Source organism: Hyposmocoma kahamanoa, unplaced genomic scaffold (assembly GCF_003589595.1).
Source record: "Hyposmocoma kahamanoa isolate Upper Pololo Valley unplaced genomic scaffold, ASM358959v1 211, whole genome shotgun sequence".
Classification (NCBI taxonomy): domain Eukaryota; kingdom Metazoa; phylum Arthropoda; class Insecta; order Lepidoptera; family Cosmopterigidae; genus Hyposmocoma; species Hyposmocoma kahamanoa.
In genome coordinates this window covers 6,483,593-6,504,585 of record NW_020653732.1, presented here as the reverse complement: position 1 = coordinate 6,504,585, position 20,993 = coordinate 6,483,593, and the positions used below count along the sequence as shown (strand labels likewise).

The 20,993-nt window shown below is 36.2% G+C and overlaps 1 protein-coding gene across 1 annotated transcript in view; it reads left to right on the top strand.

Annotated features, from left to right (window-relative positions):
• LOC113227544 (histidine decarboxylase-like) overlaps window positions 1-20,993 on the top strand; it is a 52,191-nt gene that overhangs the window by 9,033 nt on the left and 22,165 nt on the right. The window contains exons 3-7 of the mRNA XM_026460484.1: window positions 8,563-8,735; window positions 9,112-9,225; window positions 11,430-11,552; window positions 14,025-14,193; window positions 17,699-17,808. Of these exons, the coding sequence (XP_026316269.1) occupies window positions 8,563-8,735; window positions 9,112-9,225; window positions 11,430-11,552; window positions 14,025-14,193; window positions 17,699-17,808 (689 nt within the window). The remainder of the gene's footprint in view (window positions 1-8,562; window positions 8,736-9,111; window positions 9,226-11,429; window positions 11,553-14,024; window positions 14,194-17,698; window positions 17,809-20,993) is intronic.

Sequence of the window (20,993 nt, the reverse complement as noted above, 5' to 3'; positions counted from 1 at the left end):
GAATAACCTTTATTTATTTCTATTTGATATTCCAAGCACATATCGAAAACCGATAGAGCTCATGATATTTCATAATAATAGTTACAAAGCTCTATGATTACGCAATTATATAGAAGTAATATATAGTCGTTTATTGTACAATGTCAAAAGCAGGAAATTTGTGTTTTGTATCTATGTTATTTTTTACACATTTATGGTCTGTTGCTGGGCTCAACGGGATGAATAAGTAGTGCACCTGGTGGTTAATAACACGCCTACCCACAACAGTTGCAGGGCGACACAGAGCTGTTCACTAACTAACACGCGGCTAAGTATCAAATGTCCGTTTTAAATAGAGCTCAAAATCCTCTGTCTATCGGTCACGTTAACTTAATTTAAAGTTAACGTGACCGATATTTTTTTAAATTTAGATTGTGGTTGTCCTGTCCACAACAGTTGCAGCACCACTCAGAGATTTAAATCGCAAAGATCTTAGGGACACTGCCACTGCGCCCGTCACCTTGAGTCATAATTTGACAAGTCCTATGTGCCTGCAATTTCACCAGCGCCCTTACCCTTCGAAACCGGAACACAGTAATGCTGACATTACTGCTTGGCAGCAGAAATAGGTAAGGTGGCAGTACTTCCCTGGACGACCTCTTTTACACGGATCTCTTCGGCCACGAGCACATAGACATATCCGCAGTTACCCTAACGATTCATAGCTAAATAGTGTTGAACTTTTGAAAATTGAAATATGAATAGTAAAGTTGAGGTTATACACTGATTGATGTGTGGTGTGAAAACGCGATTTCTCAAAACTTGTCACGATAGAAAAAAAACACAAACTTACCTTGAAATTTTACAAGAAAACCGCTATAGGTACCTTACACATACCAATTTTTTTTTTATATCAACTGAATTAAATAGAACACATATATTACACGATACAATTTTCAAATGGCCATGATTTCGTTTGTAAAAAAAATAAATTCTGAAATAAAGCCATTGCTCGTGTGCTCGTGTGCTCGAGTGCTACTCGACCCGCGCAATAGAACCGATACTGTACGGGAAATATATTAAATTTGATCTAAGGTAGTATCAAGTTTAAGAGTCGTATTCTAGAACTCTATTCAATGCTCAAGTCAGGATTGCACTGGCAACACAAGCACTGGAAATACGACCCTAATGACAGGGACTTGAGTATGATATCAAGTGCTTTAAAACATACTCAAATCCTAACTTGAGCATTGAGTAGAGTTCTAGAATACGACCCTTAGAGTCGATCGCAAAGATTTGAAGGGTACTTACTGCCACTGCACCCGTCACCTTCAAATATGAAGTTGATAAGTCCCATGTGCCTGTACTGTTATGGCAAATACGCTCTATTTATTCAGCAGCAGCAGCAGAACCTAAATGTTGTTGCCTTGTAAATAGAATTTAGATTCGCTGTTAATGTATATGAAAGAGTGGTAATAGGACGGTCGCCGCGCGGCGCTTACACTTCCAAACTGGGAACGCAGTAATGCTCACATTACTGCTTGGTGGCAGAAATAGGTATAGGTAATGTTTTTTCATCACACTTGCTCGTAAACAGTGTCATGACATGCAGGCAAAGTCGACCGTAGTGTCCTAAATTATGTCCACGGGCTTTTTCATTATATATGGATTTTTTACGTCAAGATTAGCAAAAAGTTTTTATGCTCGAAAGATCTGAACGTATATTTGGCATAAACTTGAGGCATAAAAAAAGTAAACATTTGCAATTTAATCATAATTTACTAAATTTATTTTGTGAATTCACAAATTGAAATTCAAATAAATAAATTTAAATTGGAAATTATTTTAATTTTACTAACCGACTTCAAAAAACAGAGGATGTTCTCAATTCGATGTTTTTTGTATGTTACGCGATAGTAGTAGCGGTAGAAGTCCTTGCGAAAGAGTTCGTCCTGGGAAGTACTGCCACCTTGCCTATTTCTACCGAAAAGCAGTAATGTGAGCATTACTGCGTTCCGGTTTTGGAGGGTAAGGGTGCTGGTGAACTCACAGGCACATGAGACTTTTCATCTTATGTCTCAGGGCGATGGGCGCAGAGGCGTGCACCTCAGATCTTAATTTCGCGATTTAAAGCTCTGAGTGGCACTGCAATTGTCATGGACAGGCGTGTCGCTTACGATCAGGCGCACGACTTGTCCGTCCCATCACTTAGCATAAAAAAAACCGCATTTGTGAACTGATTTTGATGATTCTTTTTTTTGTTGGAAAGAGGGTACCTCAGCATTGGTCATATTTAAATTTGAAGAAAATATTCGACTGCTAAGGGTGGCAAATTAGGGGATATCAGGTTTCGTGCACTTTCAAATCAAATCAAATCATCAAATAATTTATTTCTTTGTGATACACAGGTTATAAAGTTGTTACAAGAATGAATTTTGAATCACTGTAATCCGCCTTATGGCATACAAAGTTTTCTTACTTTTAGTAACTTTCCGGTAACCGATGTCAATAAAACTTGGCCAAATTCGTAAATGTTGTGTTGTGAAGCGACATTTATGCATACAAGAAATAAATTATCGTTGTATTATCTATTTCATCGCAAATGTGATGAAAAACATTATATGTGGTACGGGCGGTAAAAATTACAAGTTCAGTCATTAAAGCCCTCGGCCTTGGGCTTCAGGGTTCTAACAAACCCTCGTTAGTAATTTCTTATCTGCCGGCCTTAATACAGAATCTACTATTATATTATAGTTGTTTATGTAGTAGTAGATGACAAATAGTATAGTAAGTAATTAAATATAAAATTTTGCAATTTTCGTCCATTATAGCAAAGCTCAAGTTAACTGGTCGATTTGAAGTGAAACAATTGACGACACCCGTCAATTCGGGCTGGCCAATCGGAGCGCAGTTGTCACAGTAATAATATGGCGAAATAGTTTTCAAACAAATCAAATGACATTTCGTCTCTATTTCTGGTTATATATTCGATGGCAGTGACTCTCAGGGTCGTATTCCAAAACTCTACTCAATGCTCAAGTCAGGATTTGAGTATGGTTTAAAGCATTCGAAATCATACTCAAGTCCCTGCCATTAGGGTCGTATTTCCAGTGCTTGTGTTGCCAGTGCAATCTTGACTTGAGCATTGAATAGAGTTCTAGAATACGACCCTCAGATCTTTGGAAATTAGACGGGAGTGTCGCTTACCGCTGGGCGTACGACCTGTTCGTTCCGTCACAAAATTATTTCTGTAAAAATAAAGTAACTGATCTTGACAGTCGTCTTCATAAAGTCTCAAATTCATTTATCCCTTATAGGGATAATAAGATTCCGATTGGTATTCAAAAGTTGCCATTTACGACGTTTTAAACTATAGTGAAACAAAAACTTTATACTAAAGGTTATTATATATACGGCTTCTGCGTACTTGGATGACAAAACTCTGTTGTAGTGACCCGTTTAGTCCGGATCTATGATGTTTGAATTAAACATTATTGTGATGTTAAATGTATTCAAATGTATATTTACAAGCAACCCCTAGAGTTTTTGCTCATTCTTCTCAGCGGAATCTGCCTTACGAATGAGCACTAGAGTTTAATCTGTATGACGATTTCAAGTGTAATTTGTTTATTAAATAAAAATCATTTGACTTTGACTATGACGTCACTTAGTATTACAATAAAAATAGAATGTAACGAAGATCGAACCTACATCCCTAAATACAGCGCCCTCCTCACTGTACTATCACAGTAATATATTGAACAAATAAAGCGGATTTCCATAATGTGTTGTCTCTCCGATATTGAGTCGTTCATCGCTTCGTTTTATTACGGATTCGCAGATATATATTGACTTGATTATCGACTTTACGATTTGTTACATTGAACGGGTTGCGTAGCGAGTTAGGTATACGACTTGGTTGTATGGTATCACAATCAGAAGCCATAGTCAAAGCCAAATAATCTTTATTTCATAGATAAGCTAATGACATTTGAAATCGTCATATTGATTAAACTCTACTGGTCAATCTTACGGCAGATTCCACTGAGAAGAATGAGCAAGAAACTGTAGGGTTGCTCTTTGTAAGTATATTTAATAGCAGTAGAGCTCCTTGAAAGCTCGAAAGAATTCGTCCAGGGAAGTACTGCCACCTTACCTATTTCTGCCGCCAAGCCGTAATGTCAGCATTACTGTGTTCTGGTTTTGAAGGGTAAGGGTGCTGGTGAAATTACAGGTACATGGGACTTGTCAACTTACGTCTCAGGGTAAAGGGGCGCAGTGGCAGTGGCAGTTTGAAGCTTCATTCGCCTCATGCATCTTGTAATTTGGTCGAGTATTACTTATTTGACAGTTCTTGTTTCGGACGGATGTCGGAAAAAGAACGGAAGTAGGACTCCCGGATCCCAACCATGCATTTTCATCATACAAGTACGCAGAAGTTGTTTAAATAACTTTTATCTACACACATATCATAAACCCTCTATGATGTGTTCAAAAACCGCAAATTACAATCAGAAATTGTTTTGTTAGAACAAATTTCTTATGTAAATGTTATTATTGCTTCATAAATAACATCAAATTCGATTTTATTATTACATTCAAATTTCGAAAATCTCTGAAAAACAAAACAATTTTGATTCGACCTCAATTCTAATATCAGTCGAGATGAAGTTTTATTCAAAGTTAAATGTCAATAGCAAAACAATTATAACAAATTTCACACGTTACTTGATATCGAACGATATGATAGTTGGTGCTGACTCTAATTTGTCTATGAATTAAATAAATACTACAAAAGAAATAATTGGTAGGTTTTTGAAGTTTTGACAAAGATTATTTTTATTTTAAGTATATTATGAAGAAAATGTGAAGAAAGAAATAGTGATGAAGAAAGTTAGAACTATAGTCCTTATTTTAAAACAAACTACAAAAGACTTTATTCTGAAAATTCAACTATTAACGAATTCAAAGTTTTAAAAATAATGTGATTTAAGTGAAAACATAAAATTATTGACTCCCACCGTTTATAAGACTACCTTATATACCCGAACAAGAAAACTAAGTTATTTAAGAGAAAGCGAAAACTTAATGTGTACTAGGCTCAAAGGACTTGTATCCAAGCCAAAATTTAATAAAAAAATAAATAATAAAAACTACGGTTGTGTGACATGCACAACCAAAGTTTTTATTTGTCACCATTTCGCCAGTCGTAACATGCGGTTTCTGAACACATCGTAGAGAGCTTATAATATGTGTATAGATAAAGCTGTGTATGTAACTGTACATAATTAACCTCGTATAAATGGCATATTTTCAATATCAACCAGAATCTTATTATTGAAGATACGAAGCCCCTTAAATTACTTAGTGACTTTTTGAAGACGGCTGTTGAAAACAGCTGGCTTATTTTTATTCCTCGTATTGTTATGTTTATGAACACAAAGGGCACTGCCAATGCGCCCGTCATCCCGAGACATAAGTTGACAAGTCCCATGTGCCTGTAATTTAATTTTTAATAAGAAATAAGTAAGGTGGCAGCACTTCTCCGGACGAACCCTTTCATAAGGAGCTCTACTGCTACTAATTAAGAATTTAAGTTTGTATAGAATAAATAATAAATACCGCATACACTCATAGCCCCCACTAGGGAAACTCTGAAACGTTGGTGTCATGGGTACGCATAGACAACCACAAATTACACCCAAACTCACGAGAGAAATAAATGTAGGCCATACAAACATTTCTCCTGGCCCGGGCATCGAATCCGGGATCTTTGCTTCGCTGACCATTATGGTAATCGTTCGGTCATGGAGGCAGTTAATATCGGTGGCATTACCTCAAACCGTATAACTAAGAAGGTTGATAAGACCATGGGAAGGTTGGTTAGGTTTGTACATCAATGTTTGAAAATGGGAAATACGAGTATCATAATTACAATAAAGTACATACAACTCTTACTAGAAACATTCATGTGTTTTTTTTTTCAACCAACTTCAAATAAAGACGGAACACTGTTTCCCAATGCAATTTGTTTCTTTGCTCCTACAGTATCGAGTAATCGACTTTCAAGTCTTCTTTGTCACTTTGTTACACACAGGCCTTTAATGGAATTCGATAAATATACAGGGTGCCTAGTACATAGCTTTGCCTCAGAGAAATGGGAATGCAGAAGGCACGGTCCGCAACCCAAGATGTATTTGAAAGAGATGATAAAAGAGGAAATGGAAGGCTATAACAATCTATAAAATAAAATAAAAAGGTACAATTGGACGTAGTAAAGCAAAAAGGATGCAATCCACAAAATTATCAAAAAATAAGTAATATGTACATATTACTAATTTTTTCGGTTACAAACGGTTCCTAAAGTCTAACCTCTAAGATTAGCAAAAAAATCCAACATATAAACATAAATAAATATCTCTAGAGCTACACGACATTATAAGTTTGAAAATAAAACAAAAATGAGAAACATTATTAAACTTCAAACTGCCATATCTCGAAAGTGTCTGGATGTGCATTGGTTTATAAAACACTCCCTGTAAAACTAAATAGCTCAATACACAATACTCACCCCAAAATTAATATTAATATTATACACACCTGTCCATAACGGTTGTAGTGCCACGCAGTCACCAGCAAAACGATTCAAAACCGAAACTTAGTACTGCTCACATTATTGCTTGGTGGCAGTACTTCCCTGGATGAACTCTTCCATTCATTATATTATAAGAAATGCAATGCAAAGGTTTAGAGTCGTATGGGTCTTTGCGTTCCCGATGGCTATGTGGAGCGCCGGCATCGGCCTCAGTTGTTGACGATTCCTCGTGGGAGAACCAACCTATTTTACAGGGCACCGCGATGACGACTTTAAAAAAAAAGATTAATAAATTGTATTAAGATGGAATCTAATAGCAGTTGTGTAATGTAATATGGTATAATATAATTTTAGTAAACAATATAATTTTGAATATAATAGGCTTAGAATAATAACGCATAGAAACCTAGTCCGCACACGCTAAGTGAGGCAAATCGAAGCGCTCCCAAAGGGCCTACACGAGCGGGCGAGCCTTCAGTGCTCAAGGTCAACTTGCACCGCGAACAGCTAAAGAATTTTATCTAAAAATGACGAAATGTGCGGTCAATGAGTGTAAAAATACGTCAGACAAACATAAAATAGATACTAGCATCACATTCCACAAGGAAGTAACGCGTTTCAACTTGTATTTTTATATAAATATTCACTAAAATCGAAAATTAACCTACTACTAAAACTAGCCTACATGAATTTGATTTTTGCCTCACTTGTGACAGTTCGTTTGATATGAAACTATCATTTTATGCGTTATTACTCTAAGATAATAGGTATATTAATGTACTTATACTATACATTTTCTAGGGTGATCCCTGTGACACTTCAATTGATTTTTTTTAAATTTATTAAGGCTTTGGTAAAGCCATCAACCTAAACATGAAGTTTAATTATGTTTCTGTAAATATGGCCGCCACAAAGAGGATAGGCAATTTGAGGCGGCGTGCTTGGATTGACTCGGGATTCCTTAAAACGGGCCGATACGGGTATTTTGGTTCGAGATTCGTATAATTTCGCGTTAATCTTTGATTAAGGCACAATAGCACTATCCTATTCCACTTTAAACTAGATTTGACAAAATAATTGAAAGTCAAAATAAAAACGACACTTTTCCCTCCAAAAGGTCCAGGCGAATCTCCACACTTCATTTGACGTTTTCATAGGGATGAGGTAAAGTCGATAGATTTTTGAAGCAAAGGTTCTCTCTTAGACAGTCTTGTATAATATTACGGATTTAAAAAACATAACAATTAAGTTTTTAAAATAATGAACTTCCATGAATTGTGTTTAAATAGTATTTATTTTATTTCTGATATCCGAACCGATATTTCTGTGGAGTAGGTACTGGAGAAATAAATTAAATAATGGAGTGTCTCGCCTCTTGAAAACTTTGTATAGATGTATGAAGTGTTTTGTATTGCACTGAAGGCATAAAACACTAACTAAATTAAAATGCCATTACATTTGATATTTCAATAAATATACTCAAACTGTCTCAAAATGCAGATTAAAAATATTAAAATCAGATCACTAACTACATAATAGGTTAAACACATGTACGCACTATATATTTATTCATTAAATGATCGGAAACTTTTTATCGATATACCTCATCTCTAGCAAATACAGTCTAATGAAGTAACCTTTGTACGTTGTCGTTAAAATAAACTTATTTTTGAAAAAAATATTGTTTCTCTGCTCATTTCTCACTGATTTGGTGTTACTTTTACTTTAATTTTATGTATTTAATTTTATACACTTAAAAGCTAGAATTATAAAAATAGTACAGAAAATACGTAAATTAGTGGACGTCGTTACAAGATTATATTATGTAGAATTTTGTGAAGTGTCACAGGGATCATCCTAGAAAATTTCCAGTATAATAATGTTGAACAAGTGATAATTTTGGCTACAATATTGAATTAGGTTAGTCCTATAATTATAGTTGCTAGCTTAATGTAAAATAAATAAATAAGTTATATTTTTCTATCTAGCCAAAGAGATGGTCGACTACGTAGCGGACTATCTCGAAAACATTCGTGACCGACGAGTTTACCCGGGAGTGGAACCCGGATTCCTGCACAAGCTGCTACCCTCCAACGTTCCCGAGCAGGGAGAGAAATGGGACGATATTATCAAAGATTTTGATGAGAAAATTATGCCGGGGGTAAGTAAACTTTTTAATTTAGTTCTTTACGAAAAATATTTTCACACACGCGTGTTTTTATTTTGGTTTTGATTGCCATTGCAAATTTAAAGATTTTTGTAATATACAAAGCAGTAATGCTCAAATTACTGCGTTCCGGTTTTAAAGAGTGCTGATGAAATTACAGGCAAATGAGACTTGTCAACTTACCTCTCCGGGTGACGAGCGTAGTGGCAGTGCCCCTCAGATCTTTGCGATTTAAAGCTCTGAGTGGCACTGCAACGTCCGGTCACTTGGTATTAAAACAAACTTAAAAACAATGATCTGGTAATCGCTACCTCGCAAATCTTGGTTGTCGAAGTTTTTCTTTTTCTAATTCCCATATTTCCACTCGCAGTTGGTCCATTGGCAGAGTCCTCGCATGCACGCGTACTTCCCCGCCCTCACTTCATACCCCTCTATCATGGGTGAGCTCCTCTCTGCGTCACTGAATGTGCTAACTTTTACCTGGGTAAGTTTTTGATGTTAATACCTTATTTTGCACCCGTGGTGTAATATGGCATAATATGCAAAATGACAAAATTTGAGGAGAGAGGTTTAAAGATCCTAGGAATGAAATTAGTGGATAATCTCGCTGGATGCCCGTCTACGCGCCAGCCCCAACCGTATCCTGATCGTGTTTGCGAGCCGCTGGGATAGCCCAAAGTTGGCCCGGTGGACGTCATTGCACGTTACAATATGAATATTTTAATGTTAATGTTTTTGATTTCATATTTTTATTTTTTCATCCGAATTTTCATTGTATGCTATTATGCACTTTTATTATACACTTAGTTCCTTAAGATTTTAATGTTGTTTTAGTAACATTTTTGTGTGAACCACTGTCAGAAGCCTGAAACAAAGTTATTTTATTTTTCTATTTTATAATTTTTTATGCTTATATAGGAGAAAAATAAATGATATTATTAAAGCGTCATCTCTAGTCAGCTGCTGGTACCTGTAAAGGTACCGGCTGAGTAAAGGAATAGATTTCTCACTGATGGCGTTAGGGCAAAAAGTCGTTAAAAATCAAAAACAAATATTAAGCAACAAATCGACTCATCCGTAGAACAAAGATCTATGTGCAAGACTATTTGTTCTCAGGACATCGTACATTTCGTTTGTTCTTCTTCGCTGTGGATGACAAATCGACCGTTATTCGATTTTATATTTCCGAAACGAAATAACAATAAATTCTCAAAACACCTTTACATAGTTTGAATAACGAAATTATTCTCGTAACTTGCTTATTTTTTTTCGCTACATAATCACATCGGACTCTTTTCTTCGAATGAGCCGAAATACTTAGTTTTGAGAGCATCTAGCACGGTTTGTTGAAACGTACCGGTTCCAACCCAGACGGATCCAAAGAATTTTTCTTAGTCTTCGTCTTTGTATAAATAAGAAACTTTGTATAATAAAGAGAGTGTTAATTAATTTAAAAAACGTAGAGTTGTAAATTAATTTTGAATTAATTAGTGTACGAGTACATAATTCCAAGTTGCAATTATATCTTCCAATGGGTGAGTTCTGGAGACCTGAAATACAGTCTTCACGTCTAGTTTAGGCACCAGCATTGAGAATATAACCATAAATAGAAACGAAATAAGGGCCATCCCTCCCTGGCAAACATCACAAATTAGAAAACTGAAATAGTGCAACCAACAACTGACCTGTGTATACGTCTCCGTATATTCCAAAAACGTTCTGTATTTATTGTAATAAAGATAATATCTCTAACTATGGGGGTTGTTCCGTTCGGTGGTGTGGAAAAAACAGCAAAGCATCTAATTACCAAACAAACGGAACCAAATTTCATCGGTAATTAAATATGTAATTTTTCGATTCTCGTCCATTATAGCAACGCTCAAGTTAAACTGGTCGATTTGAAGTGAAACAATTGATGACACCCGTCAATTGTTTCGAATTCGGGCTGGCCAATCGGAGCGCAGTTGTCATCGTTATAATTTAACAGAATAATTTTAAAACAAATTAAATGACATTTCATCTCTCTGGTTATACACTCGGTGGGCACCAGTCTCCCATAGTATAATAAAAAAATAAATAAAAAAATGCATATGACAAAAGTACTTTCAATGTGTGATCATTTACACGGATATGTTTGTTCCTTCCTGCTAAGAATGTACAAAATTCTATTAAATGATTGATAAACCACACAAGTGTCACAAATTCCTTTCTAGATTAAGCAACTTCTTCAAATGTATAGTTAGAACACATAACAATAAAGTTACAAGCATTCGAAATTGAAGTATTTTTCTCAAAACACGATTTTATAACTTCTTATCCAAAACAAACTAAATAACTGCTGCCACCCGTCAATACCTCCAAAGGTCATTTTTGCAAACAGCCATAATTTTATTTACTAATATTATGCTCCCCGAATTTTGTGAAAAAAAAAATAAAAACAGAGAAGAAATGTCCAAAAATGAAGTTGGTGTAGAGTTCATTGGAGATACGTAGGTGGCTACAATCACCACACAGCATTAGGTTCCCACAGGAACACATTTGTCATTCGTTTTAGAAAAAATGACATTCAAACAGAAATTGTATATTTCTACGTGGAATGAGATATAATTTTAAATATTACAAATTTGTAAAATAGAATTCTAAAATAGAAGGTCTAAATTCCTCAGTCCATGTGTTTTTCTCATCTAGGCATCATCGCCCGCGGGAACCGAACTGGAGACCATCGCGATGAACTGGCTCGGCAAGCTACTGGGCTTACCAGATTGTTTCCTTAATGAAAAAGATGACAGCACTGGCGGAGGCGTAATACAGGTATTGTCAAACCCAAGTTATGTCCTCATTCTTCCAATCTTTAATAACAACACTAATTTAATTAAATTAATTGTTTACATCACAACATGGAACGTACAATTTTTAATCGAATTAATTACGAAGCTTTTACGTCATTACTAGTTACATTATGATCGTAGTAAAGGTAATACATGCTGTTCGTATTATTGCGCACCCTTGGTGTACCTAATAAGGCCAGATCAGCATAAAAGCTGCCCCACACTTAGGGCAGCTTTGAACTCGCCTGGGGCACCTTTGAATTCACCAGTTTAAATGAAAATTACTTATTACAATATATTTTTATAAATACGGTATCAAAAATCTTTTACAACATACATAGTTCTTCAATCTGTTTAGTTAAATCTATAATCACAGGACTATTAAAAAAAAGCTAATCTGAACCTCTAAAGGTGTTCAAAGCTGCCTGCCCCTTTTGTTTTGTTCATATCAGCCTCAATGGGCAGGACTCTACAAAATAACAAATATTTTTTATGCGTAACATACTCAATGATTGCAAGCTATAGGTATTATAATATTTTAGCAATAAAACAATCCATAGCAAAAGTAACTCTCCATTATCTTTTTTTTTCCAGTAATGTCCTTACAACTATTTTTGAGAATGTTTACTTTTCGACGCTGAAACTAAACACAATCTCTCATTCGGTTTTTGGCGCACGCACACACGCACATAATTATAATAATCATAATTCCTACTACATTTTTCCTCCTTCTCCCCTATATTTGTCTTTCGTCATTCATTAATAATTCCGCGTTGTCAGTTGGTCGGTTTTAATTTTACAGTGACTTTGTTAAAATGCTTTTCTTCTATGAACTTTTTCATTTTTACATTAATTTAAACTTTCACTTTTAATCGTGTACATTTATTACATATTTTTTTTATCTTGACGTTTTTGAACGTTGCAATGTGTTCGAAATTTTTCACTTTTGTTTTTGCGTCATCTATATGCTTTTTCACGCAAGTTTATTTATTTATTTTATTCCTGAGGATACAAACAGCTTGTATCACAATGTAATAGAAACTATAATAGCTAATTATAAGCAAAAACAGTCCCCTACTGATAAAAATACAATAGCAAAATACTACATTGACAACAATAAACAACGAAATGACATTGTGTACACACACATGACACATTATAGAAGCAAGATAACAAAGCTAGCTAATTCGCTTTAGTAATAAAAAAATAATATTGTAATAATATTAGATAATATACTTTCTTAACGTACGCAAAGCTTGTGTTAAACAAATCAAAATTGCAAAGAGCAAAAACTTTGTTAAAGTTATTGCTCGCACGCAATGTAAACGAATTATTCCGTTTGTAATAATTCGTTCCGACAGGTGAATGAATTAATGACTTGTTACGTAAATGCTTAGCTGGGACCCTTAAGTGAGTCTCAGACAGCTCGGAGCAGTCAACGATATTGGTGGTAATTTTAACGAGATAGTTTATGTCTGCAATAAGGATAAGATAAGGAATGAGTACATCAGGGGAAATTTGAAAGTGACGCCAGTGACGGAAAAGATGAGAAGTAATATTTTAGCGTGGTATGGACATGTCATACGGAGGGAAGAATGTCATGTCATGTCATGTGCTAGTTGTGAATGTGGAGGGATATAAGGGGAAAGGAAGGCCAAAGAAAAGATGGATTGTGTGAAAGATGACATGGATACGAAAGGTATGAGTATAAAAATGACGGCTGATAGGGGAAAGTGGAAGAAAAATACATGTCGTGCTGACCCCACCTAGCGTGGGATAAGGACAGGAAGAAGAAGTTTATGTCTGCAATTTCACGTCGCAATTCAAGGGAAAGTACGAGTATATGGTGTCTTTTGCAGATATCTAAAAAGTTAGAAGAGCGGTCTTCTTCTTCAAGTGCATCTCCATTATAAAGGTCGGCAATCAGTTTTCTATTTGTCCAGAGCTAGCCTGAACAGTTGTTCCACGGTCCATTCCCTGGTGTTACGAAGCCATAGCCATTTACCGTCTTCTTCTTCTTTTCGTCTTACTTTGCCTATCATTATAGAGTGCAATAGGTGATATCTGTCATATCGCAGTACATGACCCAAATAAGCAACCTTCCGCTGCTTGCCTGTGCGTACCAACTCTACCTTCTTCGCCATACGTTTAAGGATCTCGACATTCGTGACTTTGTCCGTCCAACTGATGCGGAGCATTCTACGATATTCGAACGTTTTAAGTTTCTTCCTGAGGTCTTGAAGAGCAGGAAGGCTGACTAATTTTAAAACACAAGTAACGAATAAATTTTTGTTGAATTCTTTCAATACGCGGAATATAGATGTTTTAATGACAACTGGTGTGTAAACGAAAGAGTGAAGGGGGTGTGATGTACAGACATACGGACGTGCAGATGAAGATGAACATACCTGGTTTGGCTACATAAAACCGTTATGTTCTTTGTTACATCCCCCAGACTACAGCAAGTGAAGCAACCCTTGTCAGCTTACTGGCTGCCCGAACGCGTGCTCTGATGGAGCTGTCCAAGCTGAACCCTGACCATTCTTCTTCGGAACTCTTGGGGCATCTAGTTGCTTATTGCTCCGATCAAGCGCATTCTTCTGTTGAGAAGGCGGGACTTATTGGTAAGTTGTTTTAAAGAAAAAAATACTCTCGAAGCACGAGATCCGCAGTTTCGGCCATTTTCCGATTTTTAATGGATGACCTACAGACTTGAGTTTCGATCGTGGCTAGAACTAAGAGCGGATATACATATATATTTTAACAGCGATGCAAACGCGATGCAATACAAGGTATACACCTTTACACACTCTCGTGACTTTTAAATTAATTGATTTATTTAAAATATTTATTAATTACAGTTTTAATTTACAATTAACAAAACAATGTGCATAAATCTATATAGATTTTTCGTACATAATTATAAGTGACTGTATCGATGCAATCGTGCGTTTGACTATGGAAACCAAGTCTAAGGGTTACACACAGTAACTTTTAGCAGCGATACAACTGCTACAGTCGCTTATTAAATAATAGTGTACGAAAAATCTTTTTTCCATCCTCTAAGATATAACCACTCTAAGAATGACAACGCGATTTGACAGTTTCGAACGATGTGTTTGACAGTTTCGAATGGATCCATCTTTTCGTTGACGGACTTAGTAGTCATAGTGGGAAAACGGCCTTAACTAATAGGGATTGCGTGCTCCGCCCTGGTTCAAATATTTGATTTCGAAAGTTGTTTAATGAAAGAGTTAAGTGCAGTTAACCGTTACTGCAAGTTCAAATTAACTGCCTTCGTGGCCGAACGGTCACCATGCTATTCTGCCACGGTGTGGTGCCAGGTTCGATTCCCGGGCTGAGAGAAGTATTTGTATGTCATTTATTTATCTCGTAAGGTTTGGTGTAATTTGTGGTTATCTATGTGTGTGTCTATGGCAACCGCGACATAGTAAGCGGTGCTATGAGTGTGCACTTTAAAAAGAATTATAATTTAGACTATCAGCGCAAAAGCGGTGTAGGTGTAACCAAAATTTTTTTACAATATTACTCTAAATAATGCTAAAGTACATACATAGGCCACACTATAAGTTTCCGGAACTGGCCACTTACATAAATAATATTTAAAAAGTAATTACAACATTTAAAATGGAACTCTTCGGCTGTAGAATACAGTTTGTTTCATCTAACTGTCACTTGTTTTTACGCTGTGGCGTCATTTTGGAAATTGATTGTCTACATCACCATGGATTTACCATAGATGATAGAATTTAACTCGTGAAAATTTTCGGAGTATGATTGTCTACGACTTAAAGTGTAATGTTTTTTTTATAATATCAAGTGACGGGACGAACAAGTCGTGCGCCTGATCGTAAGCTACAAGCCTATCCATAACAGATGCAGTGTCACTCAGAGCTTTAAATCGCAAAAATCTGAGGAACACTGCCACTGCGCTCGTCACCCTGAGACGTAAGTTGACAAGTCCCATGTGCCTGTCATTTCACCAGCACCCTTACCCTTCAAAACCGGAACACAGTAATTCTGTGAACAAAGTATTTCCGCCGCCAAGCAGCAATGCCAGCACATTGCTGCTTGGCGGCAGAAATAGGTAAGGTGGCAGTACTACTCTGGAGGAACTCTTTCACAAGGAGATCTACTGCTACTAAATGTAACAGCTCAGCGCTGCTTCGCTCGGCTTCAAACTGCTTTTGGCGATGAAGCACCATGCAAGACGACTATTTACAGCAGGTTTGCAGAATTCAAACGCGGTCGGTCCACTGCTGTGAACAACAAAAATATCGATGTTGTGCGCCGTATGATCAAAACAGACAGTCATGTGATATACTCTGAGATTCGGGTACCTTTAGGCATAGGCATGAGCCAAATATAATCAATACTACACAAACATTAGGGTGTGAAAAAGCTGTGCTCTCGGTGGATCCCACACAATTTGACTGAGGCTCAAAAAACGGGTCGCGTCACTTGGTGCAATGCCATGCTTACCATATTCAACGAAGGGGCGTCAAATTTGGTGTGGAATATAGAAACAGGTGAAGAAACATGGAGTTATAGTTACGATCCCAAAACAAAGCAGCAAGCGAGCGTATGGGTCTTTCGAGATGAGCCGAAACCAACCAAAGTGGCGCGCGTGTAAAGTGCCTCTAAGCGGATGATTGCTTCTTTTAATAATAAAACTGGACACGTGGCTACTATTGCTTTGGAGAATCGTTGTACCGTGAGTTAGTGACTGGTACACGACCATTTGTTTGCCGGAAGTTATTGACAAACTTCGTAAAAATAACCGTAAACGCCGTGTCATCTTGCACCACGATAATGCCAGTTCTCACACGACCAGACAGGCAAATGAATTTTTTAAGGTGAACAACGTTGACCATACGAGCCATCCCGCGTACAGTCCCGACCTGGCTGGCACCTTGTGACTTTTATTTATTCCCAAAAATTAAGAACCAGTTCCGCGGTCAATGATTTTCATCACCTGAAGAGGCTGTCGAAGAGTATGAAAAATATGTTTCAGAGATTGTCACGGAGGAGTGGCATAAATGTTTTCAAAATTGGTTCATTCGTATGAAAAAGTGCATTATCGCTAACGGAGAATATTTTGAGAAACAATAAATTAATATCTGACCATTTATAGTATGTTTTTCTTATTCATTCCGGAAACTTATAATGCGCCCCTTGTAATTATTTTATATTTGGATGTCATTTTCATGTATAAAAAAATTTTATGATTACAATAATTAACAAATTTGACATAATATTAAATTTATTGAATGTCGCGACGTTACTACCATGATATTCAACTACATTTTGGGAAATTACTCCATTAGGTTGTTATAATTATCAATACTGTGATTAAAGACTGAGAAAAATTCCATCGTCCGGCTGGATTCGAACCAGCGTCTTTAGCATACCGTGCTTGACGCTATCTCAACTACGGTATGGAACGAACCAGCAGACATTACGAATTTTTAGTGCGCTTGTTGCTAGTCTTTGTTTCTGGTTTTTAATGGCTTTTCTGCCGTAGCGACATTTGTGAAAAATCTGTGAACGTTTTTTTCACTTTTTGACCAATTTCTGCTGACCCAAGAAAAAATTGTCAATATTATTTATTTTTATGGACAACTTACGCTGGACCATATAATTGACTATGTCAAATTTGTTTTCACAAAATAAAGACCTAATGGTTCCTAAAACAGTTTCTCTGTATCGTATTTAGGTTTCCCCAAATTGTTCCATTTAAAAAAAATTACACTGTAATGCCACCAGAAATATTAGTCATCTCGCCTTGACGGTAGATGGCGCTGGGATTAAAATAGAACTTTATGGAACGCCCTATCGAAATTCTCTCGAAATTACTTTATAAGCTGTTAAAGAAATTTGCTTTGTTTCGAATCATAGGGCCTATGAGTGGCACTCCAATACTTCCACCAGGTGGGATACTTTAAAGCTCATAGAAACGTCGTTCCTGATCGCCGGCTGCCGCTTCCACTGAGTGGGACGGTTAGCGAGAGACTACATTTGGAGATTCCAAGAATTTTTTTTCATCCTCTCTCGCTTCGTACACATATTATAACACTGTATATTGAAATCAATATTCTTTCCTGACAGGCTTAGTTCGTATGCGGTACATAGAGTCGGATGAGATGCAAAGCATGCGAGGGGACAAGCTGGAAGAGGCGATTCTAGGCGATAAAGCTAAGGGTCTGGTGCCTTTCTGGGTAAGTAAACAATCTCCTTGAATCAACATCTCTGAACCTTTTGTCGATATGATACTATCTTTTGAAATAATTGAAAAATATCTTCCGTCACGTTTCGTCACTATTAACAGCAGTAAAGTTCCTTGTGAAAGAGCTCGTCCAGGAAAGTACTGCCACCTTACCTGTTTTAAGGGGGCTGGTGAAATTACAGGCACATGGGCCTTTGTCAACTTTGTCTCAGGGTGACAGGCGCAGTGGCAGTGTACCTCATACTTTTGCGATTTAAAGCTCTGAGTGGCTCTGCAACTGTTATGGACAGGCGTGTCGCTTACCATCAGACGCACGACTTGTTCGTCCCGTCACTTGATGTTATAAATAAAAATAAAAAAAACTTCTTGAGCATAAAATCGCACATGCTGTATACTTCGATCTAGAATCCTAGAGATTTTTTGTAAACATAGGGGTTACTACACCAAAAAATACCTTCCTAATAGAAGTTTACAATTTGTTTAAAAACATAGGATCTAGGAGTATGATCTAGTTTGAGCTCCTGTTTCCCAACCTTTTACTTGTGATTGTAACACGATCACAACATATAGGGAGAAAATAAACGATTTATTATTATTATACAAATTAGACTATGTTGATAAACGTCTGCTCTCCATGTATCTATTTGAGGTGATATGAGATGTGACAAACGTTGTGATGATGTGACCTCCTTCCATTGTCATCTTACCGTTTTATCACCTTTTCTCTGATTCCTGGCCACTTGTTTTCAAATTTTGAATCGTTCTTTAATTCCTTTGCCCCGTTATCCTCACTTTGTCTCTGTCCCGTCGTCACTGTGTGCTATTGAGCACACAGCTGCGCTGTAGCGAGCAGTGCTGCTCGTCTAATTTTGAGCCTTTTACCAGTTCCCAATCTAAATCATGTGCCAATTTTAATACCAATCTAACCTAGTATTATTGTGTAAAGCTCTATCCACACATGTCCGTGTCCGGGCCGGCGTCGGGACGGGCCCATAGTTCATACAAACTAGCACGCCCCGACCACGTCCCTTCGGGCCTTACTTTTTTCTTTTGACTTTACTTATGAAATGAATTATGTGGACTCCGGTCCACACAATTCTATTTTATTGTCGTGATCCTAATCACAATGTACAATCTCTTCAACATTAATCGACTTCGATGTCGACGTCGTTTAGTAGCAGCGGAGTTATTCGTCCTGCTTGGCATCATAAAAAAAATATTTGAAAAAAGCAATCCCTACAGTATCTTGCGCGTTCTTCTCAGGGAAGTAAGTGCAGTGAACCAGCAGTGCCTTAAAAGCGTTTTCAAGTGTAAAAATTTTACCTATGTAATAAATGATTATATGACTTTGACTTTGAATTTGACTTCGCGTCCAGCTAGATCGAATAAATTTTTCTTTGTATCAATAACAAAGTATTCCCTTATTAAAACAGTTTTAAAGGCTTTTAAAACTAGGACATCATTAAAATAAGTTCAGTCTGACAAGGCATAGTTATTTTTATTCTTCGCAAAATATCCCAAGAGGAAAGTATATTTTAAAAAGAAATATTGTAGAAAGCTTTCAAATTAACAAGTTCATTATAGAGAGATTAGTGTTACCATTTTAAAACAATACGGAGTTGAGCTTGAAGGTTCCCTGTGGGGCCAATTTGTCGTCATTGTAAAATCCTCATAGGTTGCGAGAGAAAAGCGGGAGAGAGGGACGAGTTGAAGATTGCCCCTTATTTACAATAGATTAGGTCTTATTCATTTGTCCCAGAGGAATCATTTTACGAATGAATACTTTATAATACGAGTATTAATATTATGAAATAAGGATTGTTTATTATAGAATTGTTATAACTTGGACCTTTCAAGGCGAGAGTGAATAGGTATTATTCAGGTGTACATGCAATGATATTATATTAGACATGAATGATCGTCGACCTCATTGTCACTTTTCATCTGGTGAAATGGAGGTCAAATGCACTTTTATATCGTTCTTCAGGACAGGCGTCTCATTGGTCGTACTGCCAGGTCTTAGATTTTAATTTTTCTGACATTTTTTTGTGGGAAATCGTTATGTTTTACGGTAGCCATTTTGAAATTCGGGAGACAACACAAAGGTGACAGATTCTTATCTGGTAGGTAGTTTCTTTACACAGTCTGGCATACGTTTTCGTTCATTCAGCTGAGTCTAAAAAGTAAAAGGAGTTAAGGTTAAAATATAATAGATGCTAGGTATTTAACAAAGATATCTAAATGAAAATGGAAATAATTAGACACCCGTGACCCTTTACCGGTCCCGAAATGATTTAGATTCGAAAAAAATAGTTTCATTTTCTATACACTGTTCTATTAAATTACGTAAGATAATTCCTGTTGAAAAAAATGTTTGCCTTCTCAAATATTACAAGACTATGAATATTCTGTCATGAATAGAAAGTATCAAATAATTATAAATATCCAACAAGACAAGCTATGATAGGTAGCTATGAAACTTTTAAAACAAATAACGTGTATGGTAAAAGAATTAAGGACTATTTAATTCCAACATTGTTTTACTGTCTTCCGCCACAATTAAAAAACATTAAAGTTAGTAAAAAGTCTGTTAAAAAAGAAATAAAAAAATATTTGTTAGATACAATGTAGGTGAATATTGAAAAACTATAATGGTAACTGAGTGTAATGTTTATGTGTTTATGTAACTGTAATATTAAGCGTAGCAACCAAAACCTCCCGATAAACTTTCATGAAGTTTGGGAGAACCTTATTTTATTTGTAAAAAAGTCATTGCAAGGATAAATAAATCAAAAAAACCTTTTAAAAAAATTACTTAAAATAATTGCCTTTCCGACGATGAAGTGATATTAAAGGATATTATATTCTGAATCAGATTTTTCACAATTATTCTTTTTATTATTCATTCTAATACATAATATGATGTTCTTCTGCCATGATATTTATTTATTTTTTGTGAAATTACTCTACTAATTAATACAAAGAAAATATCTTCGATCTGACAGGAACTTACATCTGTGCCGGTTGGCGACCGCTCCACCAATTCGGTAGACACGTCGCCCAGGTATAGCATAGCTTTTTCGGCCAGTATTTATTTATTTTTAGCTATTTAACCTGTTATATAATAAACATACAATTGGAAATATTTATGCCTTTTTTATAAACACCAACCTCAAA